At 38.2% G+C, this 26,204-nt stretch overlaps 1 protein-coding gene across 8 annotated transcripts; it reads left to right on the top strand.

Annotated features, from left to right (window-relative positions):
- Window positions 1-363: 363 nt before the first annotated feature.
- On the top strand, window positions 364-26,204 carry LOC140769049 (serine/arginine-rich splicing factor SR34A-like). 8 transcript variants are annotated; one of them, XM_073109605.1, is made up of 14 exons: window positions 388-503; window positions 6,437-6,638; window positions 6,834-6,944; window positions 10,144-10,209; window positions 10,292-10,366; window positions 10,433-10,544; window positions 10,722-10,768; window positions 10,840-10,897; window positions 23,127-23,176; window positions 23,252-23,308; window positions 25,036-25,121; window positions 25,277-25,363; window positions 25,487-25,523; window positions 25,898-26,204. In XM_073109605.1, the coding sequence occupies exons 3-13, from the start codon at window positions 6,858-6,860 to the stop codon at window positions 25,512-25,514; spliced, it is 753 nt and encodes a 250-aa protein (XP_072965706.1). In that variant the 5' UTR covers window positions 388-503; window positions 6,437-6,638; window positions 6,834-6,857; the 3' UTR covers window positions 25,515-25,523; window positions 25,898-26,204. The 8 variants fall into 8 exon arrangements, with proteins under 8 accessions (XP_072965689.1, XP_072965706.1, XP_072965697.1 ...); XM_073109596.1 differs by having other exon boundaries at window positions 6,437-6,689; XM_073109620.1 differs by having other exon boundaries at window positions 439-498; window positions 6,437-6,689.

Raw genomic sequence — 26,204 nt, 5'->3', positions numbered from 1 at the left:
GAATGCAAAGAAGGGTATTTTAATCAATTTGTATTCTATGTAGGCTGCTCTGAGTGACACGTAAGTAAAGTCTTGTCAATAAAACAGACGATAAATTAGCGGAAGGGGACAATTGAATTAAATCTATGGGAGAGACATTATACCTGAAAAAGTTGAGAGGGTCCCTTGAAAACTTGATATAGTTTAGGCGCATAAATATAATTAATTCTATAACTTTTTACGTGTCAAACAAAACTTTTTAACACGTTATGCGGCCTTCGTTCACGGCTCCCTGGTCCCAAGGCGGCAAGGCCTCATGGCAGGACTGGCCCAATAGACAGACGATAAAGCGGATCGGGTTTGGCAGTTAAAAGGAACCCAAGACCGAGATCCATAAATCCCCAAATCGAAACCCCTAGTCAGTCCTTCCTTCTTCTTCCTCCTCCTCCTCCTCAACTCTCTCGCGCGACGCAGCCGGCGGTCGAGACTGGTGGTCGGCGACTCGACGGCGCAAAACTGGTGCGGTTAGTGGTCTTCCTCTTCTCCCTCTCCCATTCTTTCTCCCACCGCCATCTTTCTCTCCCTTTCCTCTGCACAGCCCCGCTCCCGCTCCCACTTTTTTTCTCTCTTCCTCTCCTCTGCACGCACCTCTACCTTTCTCTGCGGTTTGCACAGTGCATACACAATTCAGTTTTAATTGTAGTCTCATGCTTAATGACAGATAATCCTAAATCTTGAGTCCATAACATTACATGCTTTTCACTTATTTCAAATTCAAACGATTTCAATTACTTGCACTTGTGATTTATGTCTCAGTGTTTGTGGTCACATGTTTCCATGGATTTTCAAATTGTGTTAGCTATATTATTAAAGTAAACAGTATTATGTTTTAGGATGTTAGTATACTCGTTGGTATTGTGTAAGCTGTACATAAACTAGTTTATTACTAATAAAATTTTACATATAGTCTATTAATTATCACATATAATTATTTAAATATATTACAAATGTTAGACCATATTGGTGCCTGCATATTTGCCCACATACTGCCTATTCGCTATGTGGCGGGGTGACTTGCTGCAGGCTTTTCAAAATATTGATTGGTTTATTGCTTTTCTACAGTAGCTTTTCTTAAAGCTTATTTATTGTATGGAATTTTACATGTTAGTCAAGGCTGTTTTTGGCTTAACTATGAGCCGATAGAATTTATGGCGAGTCTAAGTACTTCATAGATGGATGCTTTGTGTCAAGGTTCCCGGTATCGGGATCGGGATCGGTATCGGCCGTCCAGAAAAACGATACGTATCGGCCGTATCGGCCGTTCGTATCGGATCAGACTATTTTTTAATTATATAAAATTCTAAATATTATTTAAAAATGCAGAAAAATTTAGAAAAATGACAAAAAATAAGAAAACAAAAATTACTCACATATGAAGTCTAAAAACTTAAAATAATGTATTAACTTACTCAAAATTTAAAACTTTGTTGAATACCGAGCTGGTTCTCGTAAATTTCTATAGTCTTCATCATCATAATCACCATAAGTTTGTAAATATTGATGTCTGGGACCTGATGCTCCAAAAAGTGATTTCATCATACTAGTCATATTGTATGGATCTTGTTGTGTGACTTGCGTTTGAGGAGGATAATAACCAGCATTTGGATCTTGTTGTGTGACTTGCGTTTGAGGAGGATAATAATCAGCATTTGGATCTTGTGTCTGAGAATACTGAGTATACTGAGGATAATAACTAGCATATGGATCTTGTGATGGCTCCAAACAATAAATACTCGATGTACCATAATCATAGGAACCAAAATGCATCTCATGACGACGTCGCTGATATGTATATATATCCTCAGTTTCTCTGTCTTCACTCCTTATGCCTCCTTGACTTTCCTCAACAAATTTAGATGGAACGATCTCACCACCATATGTATCATCAGGACTATGACTCGTACCAGCCTCTGCCCTCGTCGTGGTCTCTCCCAATATTTTATCTAACCATGGGTTATCTCTGTTATCTAATAACTTGTCCTCCATTTCTCTGATCCATGGAGTCAAGGGGTCTTCTTCATCAAAAACATGATTTAAATCAATCAGTTGTTCATTTTCTGCCTTTCTTCTTAAATTTCTCTCCCTCAATCTCATATTATAATGACAAAAAACTAACTTCTCCAATCTTTCCATTGTCAATCGGTTGCGTGTTTTTGTGTGGATTAAGGAAAAAGTAGTCCAATTTCTTTCACACTGTGATGAAGACACAGTTTGACTTAAAATCTTCTTTGCTATTGGCGTCAAATTTGGTACCTCCTCCCATCCATAAATAGACCACCATTCAGCTGGAGTGTTATGAGATATAGCTGCAACAACTTTAGCAGTACTGAATTGCCCAGCTGAATCATTGACTCTCTTTGTTGTGCAGATTGTTTATCCTTCTTTTTGCCAATTAAATGAGCCAACATCTGTTTTCTAACTTCCAAAGACACTTGAGTGCAAGCTGCTACATTTCCTTGTCTTCCAGCTAAATGTTCTTTCAAACGACTGACACCACCACTCATTTCCTTTCCACACCAGTTGCATTTAACGCGCCTTTTATCTTGCCCAATAATGCTACAATGTTACCACCCAATATCGGTATCATATGACTTCTCTTTTGGAGCCATTGATATTTTAGTTCTGCAAGACTGCAACTAAAAAACATAAACAAAAATCAAAATAAAATATAAAATAATTTAAAATAAGGTATAATTGCATAAAGCCATAAGCAGCACCTGCAGCTGCAGAGAACCTGTTGCTGCAGCAGAGCAGCTGCTGCAGCAGCACCTTGCTACAGCAGCAGGTGCAGCAGCACCTTGCTGCTGCGGCAGCAGGTGCTGCGGCAGCACCTGCTGCAGCAGCAGTGAGCAGGGAGAAAAAATTAAAAAACTGAAAAAAAAAACTTACCAAAGGTCGCCGGAGATCGAGGTCGTCGGAGAACGTCGCCGGAGGTCGAGGTCACCGGAGAGACGGAGATCTACTCAGTCGCCGGGGAGAAAGAGAGTAAGAAATCGGTGAGAAAGAGAGAAAGAAAGAAATAAAGAAAAGAGAGAAAGAGACTAAGAGAGGAAAAGAGAGAAAGAGAGAGAGAGAAAAGGGAGAGAGGCAGGTGCCGATCCCGATCCGTTTCAGCCGATCCCACTCGGGATCGGCCGAAACTGAGAACTATGCTTTGTGTTGATTCTTTGTGAATTGTGAGTACATGTATGTTCCTGGATTCAGATTTCAGAAAGCATTTTGATTAGAGTAGACTGAAGAGGAAATGTTAGGTTTGATTTAAGTATTCAACTGGTTGTTTGGAGAGGAGTGGCCATTTTCTAAGCTACATCTCTCTGTCCAAAAACCTAACAGCATAGACCTATCTATTAGAGTGGAGAAGTTCTCAAAGGTTAATCCATGACTTGACCTTAAGCTTATACCGAGTTACATGCTCTTGAATTGATGCTAAGCTATTAGTTCATTAATTCCTTCTTGAAATCAAATATCCATTTGCAATTCTTTTCACAAATTATGTGCAAATTTTATGGTAATTAAGGTCTCATCCTTATGGATTATTTGTTTCTGTACTAGATGGCTTAAGCTATGGTTTGATGTATCAATTGTTGACTTAAAACTTGGGAATCTACATGGTACAATCAATTTGTATGTTGGGATGGAGTCACTTAAATGCCAATTGAAGATTGAGCAGATTGTCTCGAAAATTCAATGGAAAGAAGGGACTAAAGAGGTGGAAGTTAGTAGAAGAAGGGAATATAAATGACAAGACAAATCAATTCATGGTTTTATTTGTTTCATAAAACTGTCACTTCCAAAGGACCCCCACCTATTATCAGTGGACAACTTTTTAAGTCATAACTAATTTGAAAGGAGGTACATCGCAAATTGCCTAGGTGGTATGTAGGGACCTTGACAATGTAACATTTTTAATATATACAAATAATTATATATGATATATTGTATATATTTTATAGTATACGCCAAATTTATTAGAAATTTTTTTATGCATAATATACTTGATATTAGGATCGAGATCGGCCGCTAGAAAAAATGATATATACTGGTCATATCGGCTGTATCGGTCGAGCTTCCCATATTGTATCAGACTATTTTTAATTATGTAAAATTCTAGATATTATTTAAAAAATATAGGAACATTTCTAAAAAATTAGAAAAAATTATCAAAAAAAAGAAAAAAAAGTAAAAATTAGTTACATATGAAACATAAAAACTAAAAAAGACTTAAAATTATGATAAACTTCAGTTTGGAGAGAGAGATCTTCAATGTTGCTCTACAATAGTAAGAGAAGGGGAGTTAAAGAGTGGGTGAAAAAAAGATATATGAAAAAGGAGAAAACTTGAGTTCATTAGAATGTGGAGTAGCCGGAGGGGCTCACTAGATTGGTTGCCGGATGAGCTCATTGAAGTGTGAAGAGTGGGAAGAGAGTGTGTATGAAAGATAAAAGGGTAAAAACTGAAAACTTACATAGAAGACAATGAAGGACATCAATATTTAATGTTTAATAGGTTTACATTTTAGATTTGACCTGAATCTTAACAAAATTTAGTTTTAGTTGATACAGTCGAGACGGATTGGCTGAAACTAATTGATACGATCGAAACCAACCGATCCTAGATCGAAACCAATCACCAGGATTGAGATTGGTTATTTGGATTGATTGATTTTGGTCGATCTTGATTCGAGTCGGAATCAACTGATTTTGGGAACCATGCTTCTATGTCATGATTAGATCACATAAATTGAACAAAATGTGCTTATCCAGCCATACAACTATTAGGAATTTGAGATGAGCAAATCCTCGACCTCAACAACCATGCAAAATATACAAAAAATATTAACTAAAAGGAAGTACACAAAAACTAGCAACAAATAAAGCCAAGAGTAATTCCACTAAGACTCCTTGAATTATTGCCTATTTCAACCTACACCTCATAAACTTATTTGGTATATGTAGACCCTCTAAACTATCGAAAAAGTCTGCCCCCCCCCCCGATGTTGTTGGTAGAAAAGAAGAAAAGACAAAAATGCCCCTCTACACTAACATTTCTTTTTCTTTCTTCTGTAAAAAAATAAAGGCATAACGATCACTATTCTACTCACATGAGAGTCACATGATGACCTATGGACAAAAAAACATAACATGGGATTAAAAGAAAGGGGATTTGAGAGGTTTCCAATAATTTAGGGCAGCTATGTATTAAAGAAGAAGTTCAGGAGTATATATATTACAAAATGCTATTGAATGCACAGTGGGACTGCAAAAGTTCTCCCGAGTTCAAGAGAAATGAAATCCTTTTACTTTTTTCAGTCTTGGGATGGGTTTATCTGAATCCCAATGTGATTGAACAGCTGCAAATGTGTACTTTATTTATTTTTTCAATGGTTCAACTAAGTTTATTGTCCAACTCTCTCCACACCTGACATTACCGTTTCACAATTTCGAGGCAACATCAATAGCTTGGAAAACTATTGAACTTTTCTTTTTCAAAGTTTTAGCATAAATTCTTACTATATGTTATGTTAACAAAAATACATACATGTTGTATGTATTTTGAGCCTTATGAGCTGACTGTGAGGGAGCAAACCTCTATTAAAGATTGGTTTGAAAGTCAAACAAGTTTTGAGCCTGAGAGAACTGATCAAGCTTGGTTCATTTAATGCGAACTTTTAGCCTGAATCAAGCTTAAATCGAGCCTAAATTGAATCAAGCTCAATATTTTGACTACCTTAAGAAAATGACTACTTTCTATAATGTATCTTGGTATTTGATGACCTCGACTATGGATAGAGTTACATGATTCTACTTAAATGAAAAAGTCATTTGTTTTGTTATAAAATTTGTTTACTCTGTTTTTCTCCCTCTTTCATCTTTTTGTCAGTTAGTATTCTTGCCTTCTTTGCGATACGTGTGATGATCGTGAAGCATTTATGAAGTGTCTGAGAATTGGTTTGTTTAGACATATATTGGAAGCTAATCCTGAGGAGAGAGTTTGATTTGTTGATCTATCTTGTAGTTTGGGTATTATCTGTTTTGAAATTTAGGTGCTGTTTAAGCTGCTGTATATGTTCCATCATGTTTGTGCTGTTCCATGATATAGTGGTGAATTAGTGATGCAGACAGAAAGAAATCTGCACGAATTATAATAGTGTCAAAGTTGTAGCATCTCAACAGGGTGATATTTGGTTTCCTCCAAATCTTCTTGCTAATTAACAATTATGTCATGATTTTTCACTTCCTCAATTAGCTCTGAGGTATGGTGTCTCTTCGATATGACAACATCTTCCAGGTCTTATTTCCATTCAATGCCTGTTCTGAAGAATCTAAGCAAGGTAATGCATAGATATTTTTGCAAGAACTGTTGCATCTTGTGACACACAACACTTCCTTTATGATAGATAAAAGAAGCTGGGAATAGGAGCTTTGGAGCTGTTGGTAGGGCTATAGAGGAGTGGGAGAAGTCAGTGTGGAATAGTAGGTATTTGAGAGAGAGGAGGTTCTGGCATATAAAGAGGAGCTCTTCCTTCTTGTTTGAAAAAGTGGATCATTTGATCAAGATATACTTCCCATTAGTTATAGCTATGGAGGCATTTGGAAGATGTGAGCAATGGAGCTTGTGGAGCACAATTCACATCAATAATTGCTCTCTTGGTTTGCTTGTTTTGTTTCTTGTTTCATTTACTTTTGTAAAGGGCTACATTGCCATGCAATGGCAATAGTTTTAGATTACACCTTAATGCTTAATTTGAACTCCATAAGATACCGTGCTAATTGTCCTTCAAATTCTTCTTTCAGATCTTACAATCTCTCTTGCCAATCATGAGTGGCCGTTTAAGTCGTACCATATATGTTGGGAACCTTCCAATTGATATAAGGGAATCAGAAGTTGAAGATTTATTCTATAAGGTTTGGATAAATTGTATTTTCACCTTTGTTCTTTAACTTTATGATGCATTTTTCTTGCTCCAAATGGTGGTTTGACAGTAATTTAATCTTCCATTCTGTATATATATATTTTTGTTTCAAATGGTATGTGGAATAATACCTTTTCCAATTGGCAAGTCTCGCTAAACATGATCTTGAGCTCCAAATGCTTATTGGAAATAATACCTATTGTACAATAACCGGTAGTGTATGTTCTCCTCACTAATGACTCATGTGAAGAGTATTCGAAGTCGAAACCGCACTATGGTGAACTGCAACAAACTTCAGTAAACTTGGCCTCTGTGAGTGTAAGAGATGCTTGCAACAATTCAGAGTCAAATTACTTGTATAAAGAATGCAGGGAGTTGTGCGTCGAGGAAGAAACAAGGACTAGTATGGTCCAAAGCTTCTGTTAGTTGACCAAAATAATAAATTTAATAGACTTGGTACACATTATATCATTGGTAATTCTCTTCAGAACCTTTAGTTCTGCACTAGATTGTTTTTTGTCCTTATGGTTAAGGCTTTGTTCACTTGCATGTGACTATATATGTTGCTAACCATGAAATCTTGACTGGTCTTTGTGACTGGAAATGTGGCTTATCAGTGTATGTTGTTGATGCAAACTTAGGATGGGAATCAACCAACTATCAAATCAACATACATAGTGCAACACTAGTTAACGGATGAAATTAAATTGTTAAACAGTAAGGAAGAATGCATCATAGAATTAAATATGATATCAAACACTAAATGAAGTAAATTATGCAAACAGATGTTTCATTGAAAGACAATGGTAGATCAACTATTAAGACTAGAATTGATAGATTAGGTTCCAAGGATGAGTCAAAGTAGTTGATTTACTCAGGTTCTACACAGCAAGCAACCTCAAAGTAAGTTCAAAGGAAAGGATTTTAAGGTTTAATTACACTAATAAATGCAAGAAGAGTGCTTGACACTTGACTCTTTATCATTTTCTTGACTTCCGGGCTCCCAAATGTGACAGTTTTAAGGATATTTTTGACCGCAGCTGGACAGGTTTGTAATAATAGTAGATAATTATCTGTGGTGAAGCTTTGAAGAGAATTGAAAAGGAGAGAAGAAAAGAACTTTATGGCTTCTTGGGGCTGTGGGGAATAGTAGAGAAAAAGTGAAGTAGGAGAGAAAGAAGAGGGAGGTGGGTAGAACAACACTATGAGGGTGTGAACCGGGAGAGAAGAGAGGGTTAGTAAGCTCATTGGGCCAAATTAGGGTTTCTGAAAAGACCCCCCTTCTAGTTTCCATAGGTACCCTCAATTAGCCCAATTTACTCAGCCTATCCAAAATCAATTTGGTGCCTAGCTGATCTAGAAGCACAATTGACTTAATGCGGAGATCCCTCGTACCATAGGAATATAGGATAACCGGAATAGTCATTTGGCTAACCTAAATAATCCGATCTAAACTATGCTCTTCTTGCTAATCTGCTGCACCATATCATCGATCAATTTAAAAATATTTGCACCTTTTGAACCCACTTCTAGCATCAACTGACGTCAAAAAGGTTATGCCTATGGAGGAGTGCCACAAGATATTATAATATTTCTTTTAAACTGAGTTGTCCACATCAATATACCGTCAAATTCATCCTAGTATTGCTTCAAAATATTGATATAAGCGTTAGCTGCTCGTGTATCTCTATGTTGAGGTACCTATTAAAAATTCATAAAAATGAGGCAAAACTACGTCAGTCCCAGCCTCCTGTGTCGTATCTTCCATGGTGCGATAATATGGGCTGTTAGCTTATATCTAGGGATATAATTTTTTTGTAGAAGAACATAGAAATGGCTATGCCAAACTTTGTATATTTTGTCACTCTTATTGCATTTTGTGTCCTTGTCTTTTATGTAAAGAAGAATTGATTGGACAGATAACTTGAGGCTCTCCCATTTTAGCTGGTTTCCTTATGCTGGAAGATCTAATCCTAGTTAAGTTAGGACCTACACTACTGTTCCCATTAGCATTCCTTCCTCCAAATCTCCAACATAAATAGATCTAGAGTTTGTATTAGCTCCTCATGAACCATCTTAGCCTTTTTGTTTTTGGACTTTTGTTATCTTTCTTGTTCATATTCATATAATCTTGCATTTGTAATATGATCTCTTCGCTTGAATTTATACTGGATTTTGCATTAGCTCCTTACAGAGCATCTTAGCTCTTCTTTTTTAACTATTGCTTATCTTTCTCTTTCACATTCATTTAATCTTGCATTTATAACATGAGCTCTTTGCTTACTTGGGCCAATGAAGCAACATCACCTTGCCTTCTAGCTAAATGTTGTTTAGAGGGAGCTAATTGCTACTCATCTCCTTCCAACAATAATGCAATATTGTCATTTGATCTCATAATCAATAGGTTGCTTTCCTTTAGGGGCTATCATTAATTTTTCTGAAAAACTTGCAACGAACTGGAGAATAATCTCTCATGGTCGTCAAGTGTTTTGTTGACTATTTGACTTATCACGGCCATGGAGGTTACTGATGCTGCCAGAGGTCGATGAGATCGCAGTGGTTGATAAGATTGCAATTGTCAACGAGTTTGCCAAAGACCAATGAAATAACCGAGGTAATCATTGGTTGATGACATCACTGGAGACCAATGAAATACTGAGGTAATCAATCAAGTGTAGAAAACCTACTAGGATATCAATAACTGATATTCTGGGTTGGATTCAGGTATGTCTCACTTGTCCCAGCCATTTGATGCATATTGTGTTGACTAGGTATTGGCACGTGACCAAATCCCTAGCATGACTTGACATTTCGCAAAGCACACCATGGTGTGCTGAGAATCCTATGTCTGCACGATACTGCGCCCTCCTACGACGCCCCCCTACATGTATTGTGCGGGCAGGTTACCAACATGGGAGATGCCACCGGCACATAAAATCATTTAAGGGTTGAACAAACACTCAATTTCTCCTTCACCCTATGCTGCCACTTGAATCCTGTCATAGCATAATAACTCTAAGGTATAGTTTTCTAGTGAACAAATTTATGCAAGTAATCATGTTATATCCCTCTATTGATATAGCAGCGCCAGTCTGATAATTAACTAGGTACTATGACTCAACTCCTTTACTCTCTAGAACTTAGAATTACCTGCAATTTATTTCTATGATTTACAATTGTTCTGATTGCAGTATGGCCGTATAATGGAAATTGAGTTGAAAAATCCTCCTCGCCCTCCTGGTTATTGTTTTGTTGAGGTAATAGCTGCTCTACCTTATCCTGAAGATTCATTTAGATCTATCAGGAGCCTAACCTTTCTTTGTTGCTTCTATTATCCAGTTTGAAAGCTCTCGAGATGCTGAAGATGCAATCCGGGGCCGTGATGGTTATAATTTTGATGGTCACCGCTTAAGGGTAACTAGAACCTCTTTTAGTCCACTATCCATGAAATGTTGTATCCTTATTTCAGTGTTTCTACAGGTTGAGCTAGCCCATGGTGGTAGAGGGCAGTCATCTTCTTTCGGACGAAGCAGTAGTCATGGAAGTGGTGGAGGAAACAAATTTGGAGCTTCACGACGATCTGAATATCGTGGTATGTTCAGGATTTGCATTTCATACTGTTTAACTAGATATTGTGATCCATGAGGTTTTAGTTTGGTTATTGTTCCATGTTGTTGTTATTGTTGTTGTTGTTGGTGATGGTGTTGATTACTTGATATACATTAAATTATGATGATTTCAACTTGCTAACTTTTTTGAACATTTGCAGTTGTTGTCCGTGGACTTCCATCTTCAGCATCATGGCAAGATTTGAAGGTCTGGAAACTGCTTGCTGAAATTCTATCTTAACCTTTCTATTCAAGATTTTCACCGCTGGCCTCTTTCAGGATCATATGAGGAAGGCTGGGGATGTATGCTTTGCTCAAGTGTTTCGGGATGGTGAGGGTAGGTCATCCAAAACTATTACGATCTTGCAGTTTCTTTATAGTACTTTTAAGGCAAACAGTATATAGGATGGCCATTACTATTTTAGCACTGCCTCCTATATCTTTCAACAGCCAGTCTCATGCTCGGATAAAGGAGGGGGTTGCATTAGATAGCTTGAGAACCAACTTAAAACTTTTTTTCAAGAAAACTATGGAAATGGATTATAAATAAAACCAAATAGTTGGGACTAAACACTTGGATGTTATTGTTGCCTGGGGTGTCTCTCTGTCTATTGGTATCTTTGTGTATATCTAAGCAATTTCTGTATATTAATGCATGTTGCGCATGCTACAAAATACTCTACCACTTATTTTGTTTTTCAATTGTTCCAATTAGACCATTTGTCTGTGCACAAATGCACACCTTAGTTAAGAGGGTCGATAGAGGGAACCAAGATCCCATGTTCATGTCTTTTCAAAGCTGTGAGCCTGTGATGTGGGGAATTTGTGCTGCAATTTGCAGGAGGTGGACTTTGATGATGTGATAGCCTTGCTGGTTGCAAGTGACCTTGTAGATCATTTGGGTCTTGTAATTGGGGGAGGCCTGACCATGTTGTGCAACCAGCTAGCCTACAGGCTCATCTAATTGGGGAAAGAAACACTTCTCTTGGATCCAATGTTAATGATTTTTTTTTCTGAATACGTCTGCATGTACACCATCTTCATCATAAGTTGTGGACTAGCAACTTTTTCTAGAGTTTAAATATTCCAATAATAACTTGCTAAATGGTTGTCCTACAAAATATTTGTTCTAGCATCATAAGCAATTTTGATACCTAAATTGCTTAGCCTGTTGTTTTTCCCTTTTTATAATTTTTACTGGTTGTGCTATCGTTTCTTGATTTACCAAGAATAGGTGTGCGTCATATTCTACTTTCTTCAGTAAACCTCTCTCTGCTTTTCGTTATTATCTTATGCAGTTCCTTTACTTTCTTTATCACTATAGCTATTTGTTATTGTCCTGGACTCCTGGTTCTTCTTATTTCTATTATCGTTCTGATGTGATGTCAATTTCCAATTAGATTATGTGCTTAATTTATTTAAACAATTATAATATGAGCCTAGTGTGTAGGGACCCTTGCACCATTTTGCTTAGCCATTAGAGAATCAATTCAGGCTAGGTTAAGTTAGGGTAATGAGTTGTCTCAACCTTTTGGGTATCCTAAAAAAAACTCTTAAAATTTTGTCTCAACCTTTAAACTTTCCAATATAACTCCTTAACATTCAACCTTTGGAACTCTCCCAACATAACTCCTTAACTTCTTAACTTTCGGATCTTCCAAAAAACCTTTCGTCTTCCCCTCTCTTTTATAAACCCTATGCAACCCCTAGAGAGGGATCATATTTTTGGAAGGTTATCAAATCCTTTTTTTTCTTTATATAAATCTCTCCTCTATCGTTCATTCTACACTACTCTCTCTTACAGTCTTTGTGGGTTATAAACCATTTATCTCCTCTCTACAAATTTCCTATAGTCCTTGTGTGTTTCTTGTCAATCAACTTATCACAATGCTCCCTTTTTATGTATTTGCTGCTGTTTTGAGAAATTTTTTGCAATAGAATAAGGACTAGTGGTGCTTGAAGTTGAAAACGAAGGTAAGACTTAAGACTAAACATTATTCTTTACATCGGGTGAGATCCAACATATTTTGCTACTGCTTATACCTTATTTTGGTCTTAAATCCTGCACCTATTTATGAGTTTGAAAAGCCTAGACCTATCTTTAGCCCTCTCTTAATTAATCTAGTCTAGTTGTCGATCCATTATTTTTTTGGCCATATATTTTAGTTATTAATTTAGACTTGTTGGTTTGTTTAGTTTAAACTAAATTGGATTCGATTTAGCTTATATTTTTATAGAAAGTTTTATGATTATTTACTACTTCTATTATTTGTAGGCTTAATTATATTTTGGCCCCTTTTAATTTGATCTTGTATCACTTTGGCCGCTATATTATAAAAGCATATAAATATCTTTCTAAGCTTTTGAAAAATTACAACCTCTTAGATGTCATTGACAGATACCCTAAATTTTTTTTATGGAGAAATATTGGTTTTTATTAGATGATAAATTAAAATTACTTATCTACCCTTAGACATTGATTTGAGATCCTAATAATAATTCTTAATCGCAAAACGCATATTCTAAGTGAGATCAGTTTGGTGTTGCTAGTACTCCTACTAGAAGCCATATGGAGAAAGATGGGATGGAGAGATAGGATGAAGAAGTTTAGAGTTTGGGAAAGAAGATGGCTTGGGAAAGAAGAGGGCAAGATCTTTTTCTAGTTTAGTTTAAAGGAGATAAGGGCAAATTTTCCAAGAATTATTTTTTTGACCTCTGTGAGAGTAATTTAGTCTATCTGAAAATAGCTTATTATTCACATACTTGGCATGTAACTTTTAACTCATGCAAGACTAATATATGAGTTTAATTGGAGTTTTTCAAAAGTCTACGGAAGTATTTGTATGTTTTATAACACACGGGGGTAAAGTGATATTGAGTCAAATTACATAGGACAAAGTATAATTAAGTCTTATTTGTATTGTTGAATTCAAATAGGCTTATCTTGGCCACCCATTATTATGTTTCTTATGCTTCTTCTTGTTGCCATTTGTGGAGACTTGCTAGCTTTTTTCCTGACATATTTTTAAACAAGCTGAGCCCCAACTGCTTGAATTGATTTCACATCCAAAATATTGCTATCGAAATACACAGTAACTTGTAAGTTTTCATGCTTCCCCTTATTAGTATCTTTTTCTTCCTCTTCTATTTCCAGACTCATATTTTCCTATTCCACATTTTTCCGGACTGCTACCATTCTCTCCCAAGTAGATTTTTGAACCATAATTTGTTTACCATTCCAAACTTTTTCTACAAGCACTATCTTATCCTCCCTCTTCTCCTCCAACTGTGATTTTCCCTCTTCTCCAACTGTGATTTTCTAGATTCAGATTCGGGTTAGTTTACAAATCCATCGTCTTCCAACTTCCTCTTGCTTTTTAAATCCACCTCCTTATAGCAAGCCCTTTTGTCTTCTCTTCTTTGTTCTAACATATTCACCACCTCCTCCACAATATCATTTCCCCAAACACCCTGGGGGTGACTCTCCTTTCTCCCCACTTTCTCACTAGCAGAACATTTTCTAGGGGCCATTCTTGGAGAAGACTTATGCTAGCTACCCCAGTCATGCCTACTACTCTAATCCTAATTCCAATTTGTGTTCATTACCCAAGTATATGCCTTCAAACCATCTACCTTCTATTCATTACCTTCAATTTCACACCTCACTGCAAACACCATGTTGTCAATCATAACAGCAAGTTTCATAGGCACATCTACAATATCTTTAACCATAACTTTCAATCTTACTACTTTGAGATTTACTTTTTTCATTTTTTCTTCATCCACCGTTATCAGTGTTCCAAAATTTTTCTCTATTTTCATGAAATGAATGTAGTTCCAACAATGTAAAGGTATACCTGCTAATTGAATCATGATCAGTTTTTTGTAGCACATCATTTGCCAATCCTTTCGCCATTGCAAGAATACCACCATAGCAATACCAAGATCCACCTCTCCGCTCATAACATCTTCCATCTTCTGTAGAGAAGGGAAGTCAACCAGGTATTCATGGTTGGAAACTGCAAGAGCCCTCCAGTCATGTTCTCCCTTCCACCTGGTACTCATAGCTAGCTCTAAATTTTGCGCCAAGATCTACCATCTTTTGATCTTGGCGTTCATGCATCTTCTTAGCTTGAACTCATTCTTTCTCATCTTCTTCGAGGCCCTCAAGAGTACCCAAGACGACCTCGCCAGAGACATCCCTTGCTCGTCCATCCTTTCGTTCTTGCGACTTGCCGCTCTATGCCCAAATTTGTTGCACTTGTAACAAAGAATGCTATTCCGGCATGAAGCAGCCAAATGCCCTTGTTCACTGCACTGGAAGCAACCTCCTGGTCGCCTTCTTGTCGCCTCCTTTGACATCGAAACCCTAGGATTTTCTTGATGAGAACCTTCTCACAAGACCAAAATGTATAGAGGTTTTCTCTTCTGCCCCTCAAGATACTTCAATCTACTCTCATTCGAGCGACGTGAACCAACCAAAGACGGATCCCCCTCGAGATCTCCGTCAAGTGTGAGGATATCAAACCCCACTCACAAAACCAACCCTTTTTAGTCCCATCAAATCCCATCGATTGAGCTTTTCGAACCTATCCACCACCTTTATTCGAAATTCGTGTCGAGCTTTCAGATTTTGGGCCTTCCCATGGGCTTTGCTTGGTTCTCCAGATCTATGGGCTTTTCTATGGGCTTTGCTCGCTTCTCATATCCATGGGTGTCTTACCATTTCTGTTTCCTAGCCCAAGACCGAGCTGTCGACTCTATATTCTTGAGCTTCCTTATTTGTTGTCACTTTTTTCCACGTCAGCCGCTTCGTTAGCTTAGGTTTGCTTGCTTGTAGGCATATGTTGCATGCAGTAGTTCATCTTGTTGCATCAAATTGCATAATTGTCCTTCGTCGTTTATCGAAGTTCATGCATATTCATATGCCTTGAATATCTTTCAGTTCTCAAAATCATTCAATAGGTCTATGGGATAGGTCAACCAATGATGGACGTGTCGGTGACATATTGGCACCTGGCACGAGGGGTGCCGCACGGCACCTCTTCTAGTAGCGCTTTACTAAAAACTCTTCGTCGTCGTTGTCGTCATCATTGTCGTCTTCAGTCGACCCGACCCACTCGGGTCGTCTTCCTCCTCTAGCCAGCAAGGACTAGGGCATTCGTATCACGATCGGCGACCTCGGGCACGGGTGTCGACGATGACGAAACGCTATTAGCCTCCCTCATCTTTTTCTCTCCCTCTCTTGCGGCACGGCTTGCACGTGTCGTGCTATGCCGACCACTGATCGGCAGTGGCTATGCCATGGCACGGCCATCCATGAGTTCAACATCATTTTAGAACATGCCTAGTTCAATAATATCATAGAAGATGTCACTTTGCTAGAACAAGTGGCACAACTATAATGAAGAATGGATCATATTCTATATATTTGGCATAAATCCAAGTGCAACCACTGCCTTCAAAACCATTTTGGGGCTTGCAGACCAGAAATAGTTGATAATCCAAATGAGGGTAACAATTGCAAACTAAAGGATGAACCTATGGATATGGCATATGAGACATTGATTAGACTATGATAGGAATCCTAGGCCTACATATAGGTGGGATCATGGCATCAAAATTGTCGTAAGAGAGTAGGGTAAACTTCAACCCAATGAATTGTTGGACTAGATTGATAAAATATTAAAATTGACCAAACTTTTGAATGGAAAAAATTCTAGATGATAGAAGGATAAAATTCGTTAGCCTAAAATTGGAAGACCAGACTCTTCTATAGCGAAACAAGTCCTAACTGTTAGGGTTAAAAAAGGTAAAAAGAAAATAAACTCCAAGCCTAGGATGAAAGAAAAACTCCAAGGAAAGTTTCTTTCTAGTGCTTACAAGCAAACCCTATTTCAAGAATTCCACCATCTACGTCAAGGGTCTAGATAAAACACCCAAACCTCCAAATACGCGTGTATACCGCGTGGGTAAATTTCCTCATGCGGTGCATCACGTGATCTGTCAGTAATATGTTTTCACAAGGCACATAAAAATATAGGTTTACCATAAATGATCTTAAGTAATATGAGTCCGGATATAAGTTCCACAGGCCACAACAAGCCTTCAAAGATACACATCTAAAATAAACTCCAATGTCCAAAAATACAACTCCAATCATACACCCTCGTAGGGGCTCAATACAACTAATAAAAATAACTCTAAATGAAGTAAAGACAACTACTCCTCGCTACCCGTATAAAACTTGATACAAGTATAAAATTTGTACTTGTATAAAACTACATATGTAAAAAACTTGATATAATTTCTTATTCATACAAATCTCAATCATAGCATTTACATGTTATGCTTAGGAGTAAAAAGAGTAGTTTTTCTCGTATTCATGCAAGTTAAGGAGGTTTAGTCATTACATGCTCACCAAGGCATTAATCATGATTTATCATAGCTCACTGAGGCATTTACCACATAATTTAGATATTCTTCAAAAATTATCTATCACATAACTATTTATCATCTTATACATCGAGGAAGGATATGTACACATCTAGTGGTAATGTCACCCAAACATGCATGGCGACATTGCATGTGACCGGTTGTCTGTGGCCATCAGACTAAGGACCCCAGTCGTGGGCCCATATCTTATTATTTCTAAATCATCACCGCTCTTAGCGGAATAGTCAAGAGCCCCCAGCTCATTAGCGGACACCATAACCCTGCGTCGTCGGTGACCTTTGCCACTTTCCTTCTCCGTGGAGATGCGGAGGAGTGGTGAAGGGTCACTAAGCGTATGATGTTGGATCGTCTTACTGGGGAGTACATTACTTGAGAGGCATTTTCAGATTATTTTGATCAGAAATATTTTCCTGCATCTCTGCGTTTTGAGCTGATGGAATTTACCCAGCTGAGATAGGGAAATATGACAGTGGCACAGTATGAGGACAGGTTTAACGCCCTATCCCGTTTTTGCCCCAGAGTCATACTTGATGATGCTGCTAGGGCTGACCAGTTCAAGATAGGCCTTCGGATCAAGATCCGCAAGCAGGTGAATATGATGAAGAATCTGCTGGTGGAGAATGTGGGGATAGCTGAGAGGGACTTACTGGAGGAGCGCTTGCAGCGTCAAGGGCGAGTAGCTGGACGTACTGGCCGCTTTGATGGGCGTTCGCGTGGAGGGCATTCTGGTGGGACATTCTTGCGACCGAGGTGTCATCCCTATGCTGGTGGTGCAGGTTTTAATGCTACCTCGAGTAGACCCAGCCCTCAGGGCTCAGGCAGGCCTAGTAAGGCTCGGCCTTATATTAGTGGTGGGAGGTCGGCAGCAGTTTCGAGCAGTTCCGACAGTGGTGGTTTTGCATGGTCGTCTACCTCTGAGGGTAGGATCTGTTATGTTTCCCGTAAGAAGGGTCATATATCTCGTAACTGCTTCAATGCTCGCATTACTTGTTTCCAGTGTGGAGAGTCTGGGCATGTCCGCACACAGTGTCCCTTGTTGGTCAAAGCGCCAGTCACTCTTGCCACACCATCTATATCTGGAGCATCGGGAGCTAGTATTGCTACGAGTGGGGATTGCTGTGGCGCGCGATCGAGGCTTTCTAATAGAGGGCAGGGCGGACGTATCGGCCGAGTTTTCGCCATGACCCTATAGGATGCTGAAGCGTCCAATGAGATGGCCACAGGTAACGGAGTAAATTAATCATGTTAATTAAGTTTTACGTATGTTCTACGCATACATGATATTATGTCCTCCATAACCCTCATGATATCAAAAAAATGTATTTTTCTGTTTTAGTTAAAACTTATATACGCAATGGTAGGTACTATGATCAAAGTCATGCATTTCAAGGGGTAAGAGGTCCACCTTAAAATCCCACTCGCCAAATGTCAAGGTGCAAGATTGATAAATATGACGAACTTCTAGAAAGTCACCAAGTGGGATGGCTATGATCAAGGGCTCAATAAGAGGTCCCGGCGCCACAACCGCATATTCCAGGAAGGACGTAGAAATAAAAGAGTGGGTGGCCCAGTGTCAACCAAAATCCTAGCTGTGTGTAAATAAGGTCATAGTACCTGCCATTGCGTATATAAGTTTTAACTAAAATAGAAAAATATTTTTTTTTGACATCATGCAATTTGCACAGGGTTAGGGAGGACATAATATCATATATACGTAGAACATACGTAAAACTTAAATAGCATGATTAATTTACTCCGTTACTTGTGGCCACCTCATTGGACGCTTCAGCATCTTGTAGGGTCATGGCGAAAACTCGGCCGGTACGTCCGCCCTGCCCTCTGCTAGAAAGCCCCGATTGCGCGCCACTGCATTAAAACCTGCACCACCAGCATAGGGATGACACCTCGGTCACAAGAATGTCCCACCAGAATGCTCTCCACGCGAAAGCCCATCAAAGCGGCCAGTATGTCCAACTACTCACTCTTGACGCTTCGAGCGCTCCTCCAGTATGTCCCTCTCAGCTATCCTCGCATTCTTTATCAGCTCTGCATAGTTAGATTCTTCACCATATTCACCTGCTTGCGGATCTCGATCCGAAGGCCCATCTTGAACTGGTCAGCCCTAGCAGCATCATCAGGTATGACTCTGGGGCAAAAATGGGATAGGGCGTTAAACTGTCCTCATATTGCGCCATTGTCATATTTCCCTATCTCAGCTGGGTAAATTCCCTCGTCAGCTCGAAACGTAGGGATGCAGGAAAATATTTCTGATTAAAAGAATCCAAAAACGCCTTTCAAGTAATGTACTCCCCAGTAAGGTATTCCGGCATCATACGCTCAGTGACCCTCCACTGTTCCGCCTTTCTGCGGAGAAGGAAAGTGGCAAAGGTCATTGACGCAGGGTTATGGCGTCCGCTGATGAGCTGATGGCTCTTGACTATTCCGCTGAGAACGGTGATGATTTAGAGATAGTAAGATATGGGCCTACGACTGGGGTTTTTAGTTTGATAGCCACAGACAACTGGACACATGCAGTATCGCCATGCATGTTTGGGTGACATTACCGTTAGATGTGTATATATCCCTCTTCGATGTATAAGATGATAAATGGTTATGTGATGAATAATTTCTAGAGAATATCTAAATTATGTGGTAAATGGCTCGATGAGCTATGATAGATTATGATTAATGCCTTGGTGAGCATATAATGATTAAACCTCCTTGATTTGCGTGAATACGAAGAAAACTACTCTTTTTACTCCTAAGCATAATACGTAAATGCTATAATTGAGATTTGTATGAATAAGAGATTGTATCAAGTTTTATATATGTGTAGATTTATCCTGATATGATTAGGAGTTGGCATGTTCAAGAATAGTACCATATAGTCTATATTGGTTGCATTGATTTAGTAACTCGTTGTAAGTCATTTAAATAAGCTTATTCTATTGTTAGTAACTATAGGCTTGCATAAGAATATGCACCTGTGATTTTATTCTTATAGATTATATGGATTCTACTCGTTGGGCTGTGTGCATCATTTCAGAGTTAGGGGAAGCAGATACGGGTAGCGAGAAATAATTGTCTTTACTTCATTTATAGTTATTTCTATTAGTTATATTGAGCCCCTGTGAGGGTGTATGATTGGAGTTGTATTTTTGGACATTGGAGTTTATTTTGGATGTGTATCTTTGAAAGCTTATTGTGGCCTATGGAACTTGTATTCAGAGTCATATTGTTTGAAATCATTTATAGTATGAACTTATATTTGTATGTGCCTTGTGGAAACATATTACTGATAGGTCACGTAATGCACCGCATGGGGAGATTTACCTACGCGGATACACGTGTATTTGAAGGTTTTGGTGTTTCACTAGAACTGTTCAAGAGTGCACTGAGGAGTTTTATATTCTTCTTGCTCAAAACAATCTTCAAGAAGATGAAGATTGGAAGACCACTTGCTATGTTGTTGGACTTCGTCAATAAATGCAAGATGAGTTGATGATATGTGACTAATTTCATCTAGAGACAGCCTGTGGCAAAGCTCTCAAAGCTGAGGCAAAATTTAGAAGTCTAAGAGCACCAAATTTGAACAGGATAAGAGTTCCACAGGTCTTGCTCGAAGAAATCAAGTCGTTGAGCGAGCATGAAATAAAATCATCACTATTTTGTCTCCTAATATAATTCTGACACAAATGCTAAAAACAAAGGCGTTCTGGCGTCTCCCCCTTTTACCCTTTTACTTGTTTAAATGCAGACAACCTTGACACTGATCTCAATTGACACCACAAGCAAATTTTATTGAACAAGATGAAAGTGAAGATGAATGAGAATAAGAGAGGGTGACGATGAGGATGAAGAAGAAACTATTATCCTCGTAGAAGATGCTTTTAGGGTTGTAGAAGGCTAATTTCTAGTTATGCATTAGATCATGTTAAGTTGTTAACCCTTAAAGCATCATTTGAGGACTCATGGCTTAGGTGTAGTCTTTTCTGCACCACATGCAACTCAGATGGGAATTTGTGTTCCGTCATCATTGATAGCAAAAGCACTAAGAACTTCATGTCACATAAAACGATCGACAAGCCTAAATTAAAAACTGTGAAAGTGCACAACCCTTGTAAAATATTGTAGTTTAAGGGTGGGGATTAGATCCTGGTGACTACTCAATGTCTAGTGAAATTCTCTATTAGGTAGTTACATAGGGGTGAAGTTTGGTGTGATGTTATGTCCATGGGGTGTGACATATCAGACAAAAAGACATTCCATGACGGTGAAAAAACAGTAGCACTTTCACTAAGGACAATGTGAGAATCATTTTGCATTCTCTGATAAATGCAACCGATCCTTGGAAACCAAAGTTGAATCCTAAAACAAGAAAGAATTCTGTAGTGAAGGTTGGTTGAGAAAACATCTTTCTAAGACACATGATAGAGTCACCTGTAGTTTTTGCTCTCGTAAGCAAAGAGATTCCTGAAGACACTATGATTCTCAAGAAAGCTCAACCTCTTCTATTAGAATTTTCAGATGTTACACATGATGAACTTTTTAATGGTCTCCCACCACTATGGGACATCTAACACCATATCGATTTGATACCGGGAGCAAGTTTGCCATATTTGCCTCATTATCAGATGAGTCCATTTGAGCATGAAGGACTATTATTGATTTATTGGCAAAAGAGGTACACTATGGAAGGCCTAAGTCCAATTGCGGTACCTACTAGACAATAGAAGAAAGAGAGAGGAAGAAAGGCTAGAGAGAGAGAGAGAAAGGGAGGGGAGGAGTTAGATAAAAAAGAGAAGGAAAAAAATAGATTATATATAAAAAAAAAACTAGAGAGCCAGATCTTCGTCGGAGGAGCTCACCAGATGTTGGCCAAGGCTGGATCTATGTCGGATGGCTTGGGAGAGAAAGAAAGGGAAAGAAGCAACAGCGAGAGAAGCTCTCTCTCTATTCTGTCTTGGGTTGGGATCGGGATTGGTCGATACTCTGATACAAGGATATATTACTAGTAAAAAATGAAAAAGTAACTCACAAGGATTATAAGAGGTTTTTAAAGAGGAGATAAAAAGTGGAAACCCACAAGGACCGTGGAAGGGAGTAGTGTTTATGTGAAGAAAAGTATTAATAGTTTTCCAAAGATGATCCTGCTTTAGAGGGGATGCATAGGGTTTATAAAGAGGAGGAGAAGACCAATAAAAACTCACTCACAGGGATGGGAGGTGGGTTGGCTCCATCCTGGCTGAGGCATACAGACTCAACTAAGAGGGATAGGGTTTTTTTGGGAGGTTTGAAAGTTGAGAAGCTGAGGACTTGTGTTGGGAACTCCAAGGGTTTTTCTTTTGGGAGGTCCAAAGGTTGAGAAGTTAAGAAGTTATATTGGGAAGTCGAAAGTTTGAGAAGTCTAAGAGTTATCTTGATAATTTCCAAAAGGTTAAGGCAACTAACCTAATTTAACCTAGCCTGAATTAACCCCTAGTCTAATTATCGATCCAATGGTCAATCAAAATAGTGCGGACATCCCCCGCACATTAGTCTAATATTATAATTGGTCAAATAAAGCAAGTAAATAATCTAAATGGAAATTGATGTTACATCAAATACCTAATACATTTTATTTATAGTATGTTGTAGACCATTCTTTGGCAATGCACAGGTTGTTGCACTTCTTAAGTTCCTTAACAACAAATAACAACCAAACATTTACTCCTAAGTTCAAACCATTTTAGGTGGCTATCCATTTTCACAGTTTTCTTGGCAATCCTTCACCTGGGTTTGGGACTGATATCTGCAAATATTTGAACCTTCATCTGATTATAGCTTTCTAGGAATAGATTGGTCCAGTCAGTATTAAACCTCTATGAACATCTTGGATTTTCAATAATATATGACACTATAACAACTATGCTGGCCATTCGGCTGACATTTGTACTCAGTCATATGAGCCGTTGAAGTTGATATAGTTTATGCAATCTTTACCAACCAACTGAAGCTATGAATTTCTTATTCTACATGCTTTTCTCAAGACATTTCATGCTTGTTTTGTCTACCATTCATTCCCCTTTTGTATGAAACCAACTTTTTCACCAAATTTCTTGTAATTTCAGGTGCCATGGGTTTGGTAGACTATACCAATTATGAGGACATGAAATATGCTGTAAGTGCTATCTGTCACTTTGTTTCTTCTGTGCTTTAAAAACTGCAGGTATCTAATGCATTGGCTGCTTACCAGATTCGGAAACTTGATGACACAGAATTTAAAAATCCCTTTTCGAGGTCCTATATTCGGGTATGTGTTTGACCAAACTAGCTGTAATTTAATTCTACAGGCAAATGTAGTTTGCTTGCTTCTTCCAGTAGCATGTTGTGATTAGAAATTGGTTGTGTTTATATTTGAATAATTCTGAGATACATACTTCCATGAGATGGTTTTACATAGCCATTTGGCTCATAGTACACAAGGTTGCCGTATGTAAATATTTATTACTTTATGTTGCCCATCCATTCTCCAGAAAAAAAAGATATACTTTCCAAAGCTTATGTTGTGCCATTGTCAAGTGCCAAGGTTATCTCAATTGATTATTCTCTAGCTTATCACCAACTGAAAATTAATCTGATTGGGTGTGTGGTAGCATGGATTGTTGTGTCGGCTAATTGTTGGCACGTAGCTTATTATCATGATTCACAGGCAAAATTAATTAGGATCCTGACATGATGTCCCTTTAGGTTTCATTTTTAGGGCTAAGTTACTTCATTAGTATGCTTTGTATCATGGATGGTTGTGCCGGCGGCGTATCGGCATGTGGCACGAGGGGTGCTATACGGTACCTCTCCTAATAGCTTCGTCGCTCGCCATCAACCTCGTCGTCGAGCTACTCGTCACTGATCGCCATCGTCGTCGCCCAAGCTCGTGTTGGGTGCCCTAGCCCGAGAGAGGAGGAAGAAAGATCGAGAGAGAGGGGAGTATCGGTTAAAAACTTAAGTTACAGATTTGGATCTCTCTCTCTCTCTCTTCCTCCTCTTTTGGGCTAGGGCACCCGACGCGAGCTTGGGCAATGGCGAAGGCGAGCGGTGATTGGTGACGGCGAAGGCGAAGGTGAGTATCCTTTACGTTTTTCTCTCTTTTTCTTACGATACGGCCGACAAGTGCTGCGGCACATGCCTTGCCATGCCGGCCGGTGGTTGGCACGCTCTATGCTTATGGTACGACCATCGTTGCTTTGTATCTTATCTCTACAAGGACTTATTGTCTTTTAGTATGGTTTAATTTTGTTGGTTGTGAAATCTGTGATGCATAAGAAAAACTGGATTATATTTCTTTGAGCTTCTCACAGTGAATTCCCAAACTAATTTGAAAAGGAAGAAGTTCCACTGAATTAATTAAATGCCTAGATGGCCAAATTTATGTTTTATGTATAATCTATATAAAGGACTTTATTTTGTTTGTCTTGCCATTAGTTTTTATAATTTAAGTACCACTAGGATTCCTATTTATTCGAATTGCAATTGTATGATTCCCATTTCCTTCATGATTCTTTTTCTCTCCTATTCTGCATTGTATGTCTCTTTTTTGACATCAGATATGCTAGTAAATCAAATATTGTCTTATCTCCTTTATTTGTTGTCTTCTATAACTTTTGTTACATCTGTGTTTGAACATATTGATGAGCAAAAGCCTGCATGTTATATAGCACAACTAATTGTTTTTGAGTTTTTTTTTTTATAATTTTGAGAAACATATATTTGTAAAAGTTCAGAAAAAAGTATACTTTAATACTCTGGTTTTCTCTGGAAGACTGCTTGAGGCATAAATATTCTCTTCCTTGTAACAATGGTTGTTGGTGCTCGATTAGTTCTTTATATATGATTTCTGTTCTTAAACTGATCCAGTAAATTCATTGGTGCGTGATGGTTTTTTGCTTGCTTATTCCTTCAAGAGAATGTTGGCTAATTATATGATAAGGCTTAACTCTTGGCCCATTCTGATGCTTCTGATTTGTGAATTTGCATTTTCAGGTGAAAACCTATGATGGGAGTTTGTCAAGGAGTCGGAGCCAAAGCAGAAGTCCTAGTAGAAGCCGAAGTCCTCGACGTAGTCGGAGGTTTGTTTTCTAATGCTTACCTCTGTTCTCACAGAAACTAAAGTTTGATGTAGGCCTTAGCTTGAACTTTACTCATTTTCTTTATCAGAAGTAAATCAACAGAAAGTAAAACCTGAATAATTAAAGGCTTTATTGTTTTCATTTTCTGGTTACAGCAAGTCAATGGAAAGGCCCGTCTCCAGATCAGCTTCAAAATCTGCATCTCCAAAGTCTAGATCCGTTTCTCCAGCCAGACTGTCAAGGTAGTTATTAAGATAAATGATCCTTTGTAGGATTCAGATTGCATTTTATGTTAAATGTTAGTTAGTTTATTTATTTATTATAATACTTTAATCTGTAATTTGTTTTGTTTATGTGCTCTGAAGATCAAGGTCTAGGTCAAGGTCAGGCTGATCATGTCAGGTACTGTTCCTTTTGAAATCTTCTTTAATACTGTGTAAAATATTGATATATAAATGGAAGTTTTGCTGCATCCCCTTAAGTAAACGGCAATATTAAAACTGAAAGAACTAGATGCGTAATTCCTTTCCATGCTTTGATTTTCTTATTTGAACTAGATGTCAGATAAATACTCAAATCAATAATGAGCAATCTGCCCCTCGCTGGTGTTTGTTAATTCATTTAGTGAATCTGTCAGATCTCAAATTATGTTTCACCTTGAAATCTTTTACTGTTCTTGTGAGCTCTACAGTCTCTAGCGCTGAGCAAGCTTACTCTTCACTTGAATAATAATAATTTTAGCAGCTTCTGAAATTGTTCGTCTTTTGGTGAAACAGGCTGTTCATTGTTCATGTCTCCGACGATAACCAGAGTGCAGACAATACTTTTGGCCCTTGTTGCATTTGCCTTGTTGCTGTAGTTTGTTAACTGCTCTATGGAGACCGTTTGCGAATTAGTTACTATTTATAGTTTTGGTTATATTTTAACTTTAAGTTGGATGGTTCTTATGTAGAGTCATGTGACCATGCTGTGTTATTTCTGTTGTGAGTATTATAAGATCGTCTATTTGAGTCGGACTACTGTTTGAACAATATGATGGAACTTTTTGGATATGGACTTATAGCACATCGTTGAGATTTGTCT

This window comes from Typha angustifolia, chromosome 2, assembly GCF_048772165.1.
Source record: "Typha angustifolia cultivar Huaian chromosome 2, ASM4877216v1, whole genome shotgun sequence".
NCBI classification, from domain to species: domain Eukaryota; kingdom Viridiplantae; phylum Streptophyta; class Magnoliopsida; order Poales; family Typhaceae; genus Typha; species Typha angustifolia.
Note: the sequence above shows the minus strand (reverse complement) of the source record. Positions and strands in the feature narration are given on the sequence as shown.

Excerpts from the sequence above, each read along its gene's own strand:
- LOC140769049 (XM_073109588.1), top strand. The coding sequence starts at position 6,858 with ATGAGTGGCCGTTTAAGTCGTACCATATATGTTGGGAACCTTCCAATT. Across the intron at positions 23,309-25,035 it reads TTTCGAGGTCCTATATTCGG|GTGAAAACCTATGATGGGAG; the intron begins GTATGTGTTTGA and ends TTGCATTTTCAG. Across the intron at positions 25,122-25,276 it reads AGTCCTCGACGTAGTCGGAG|CAAGTCAATGGAAAGGCCCG; the intron begins GTTTGTTTTCTA and ends TTCTGGTTACAG.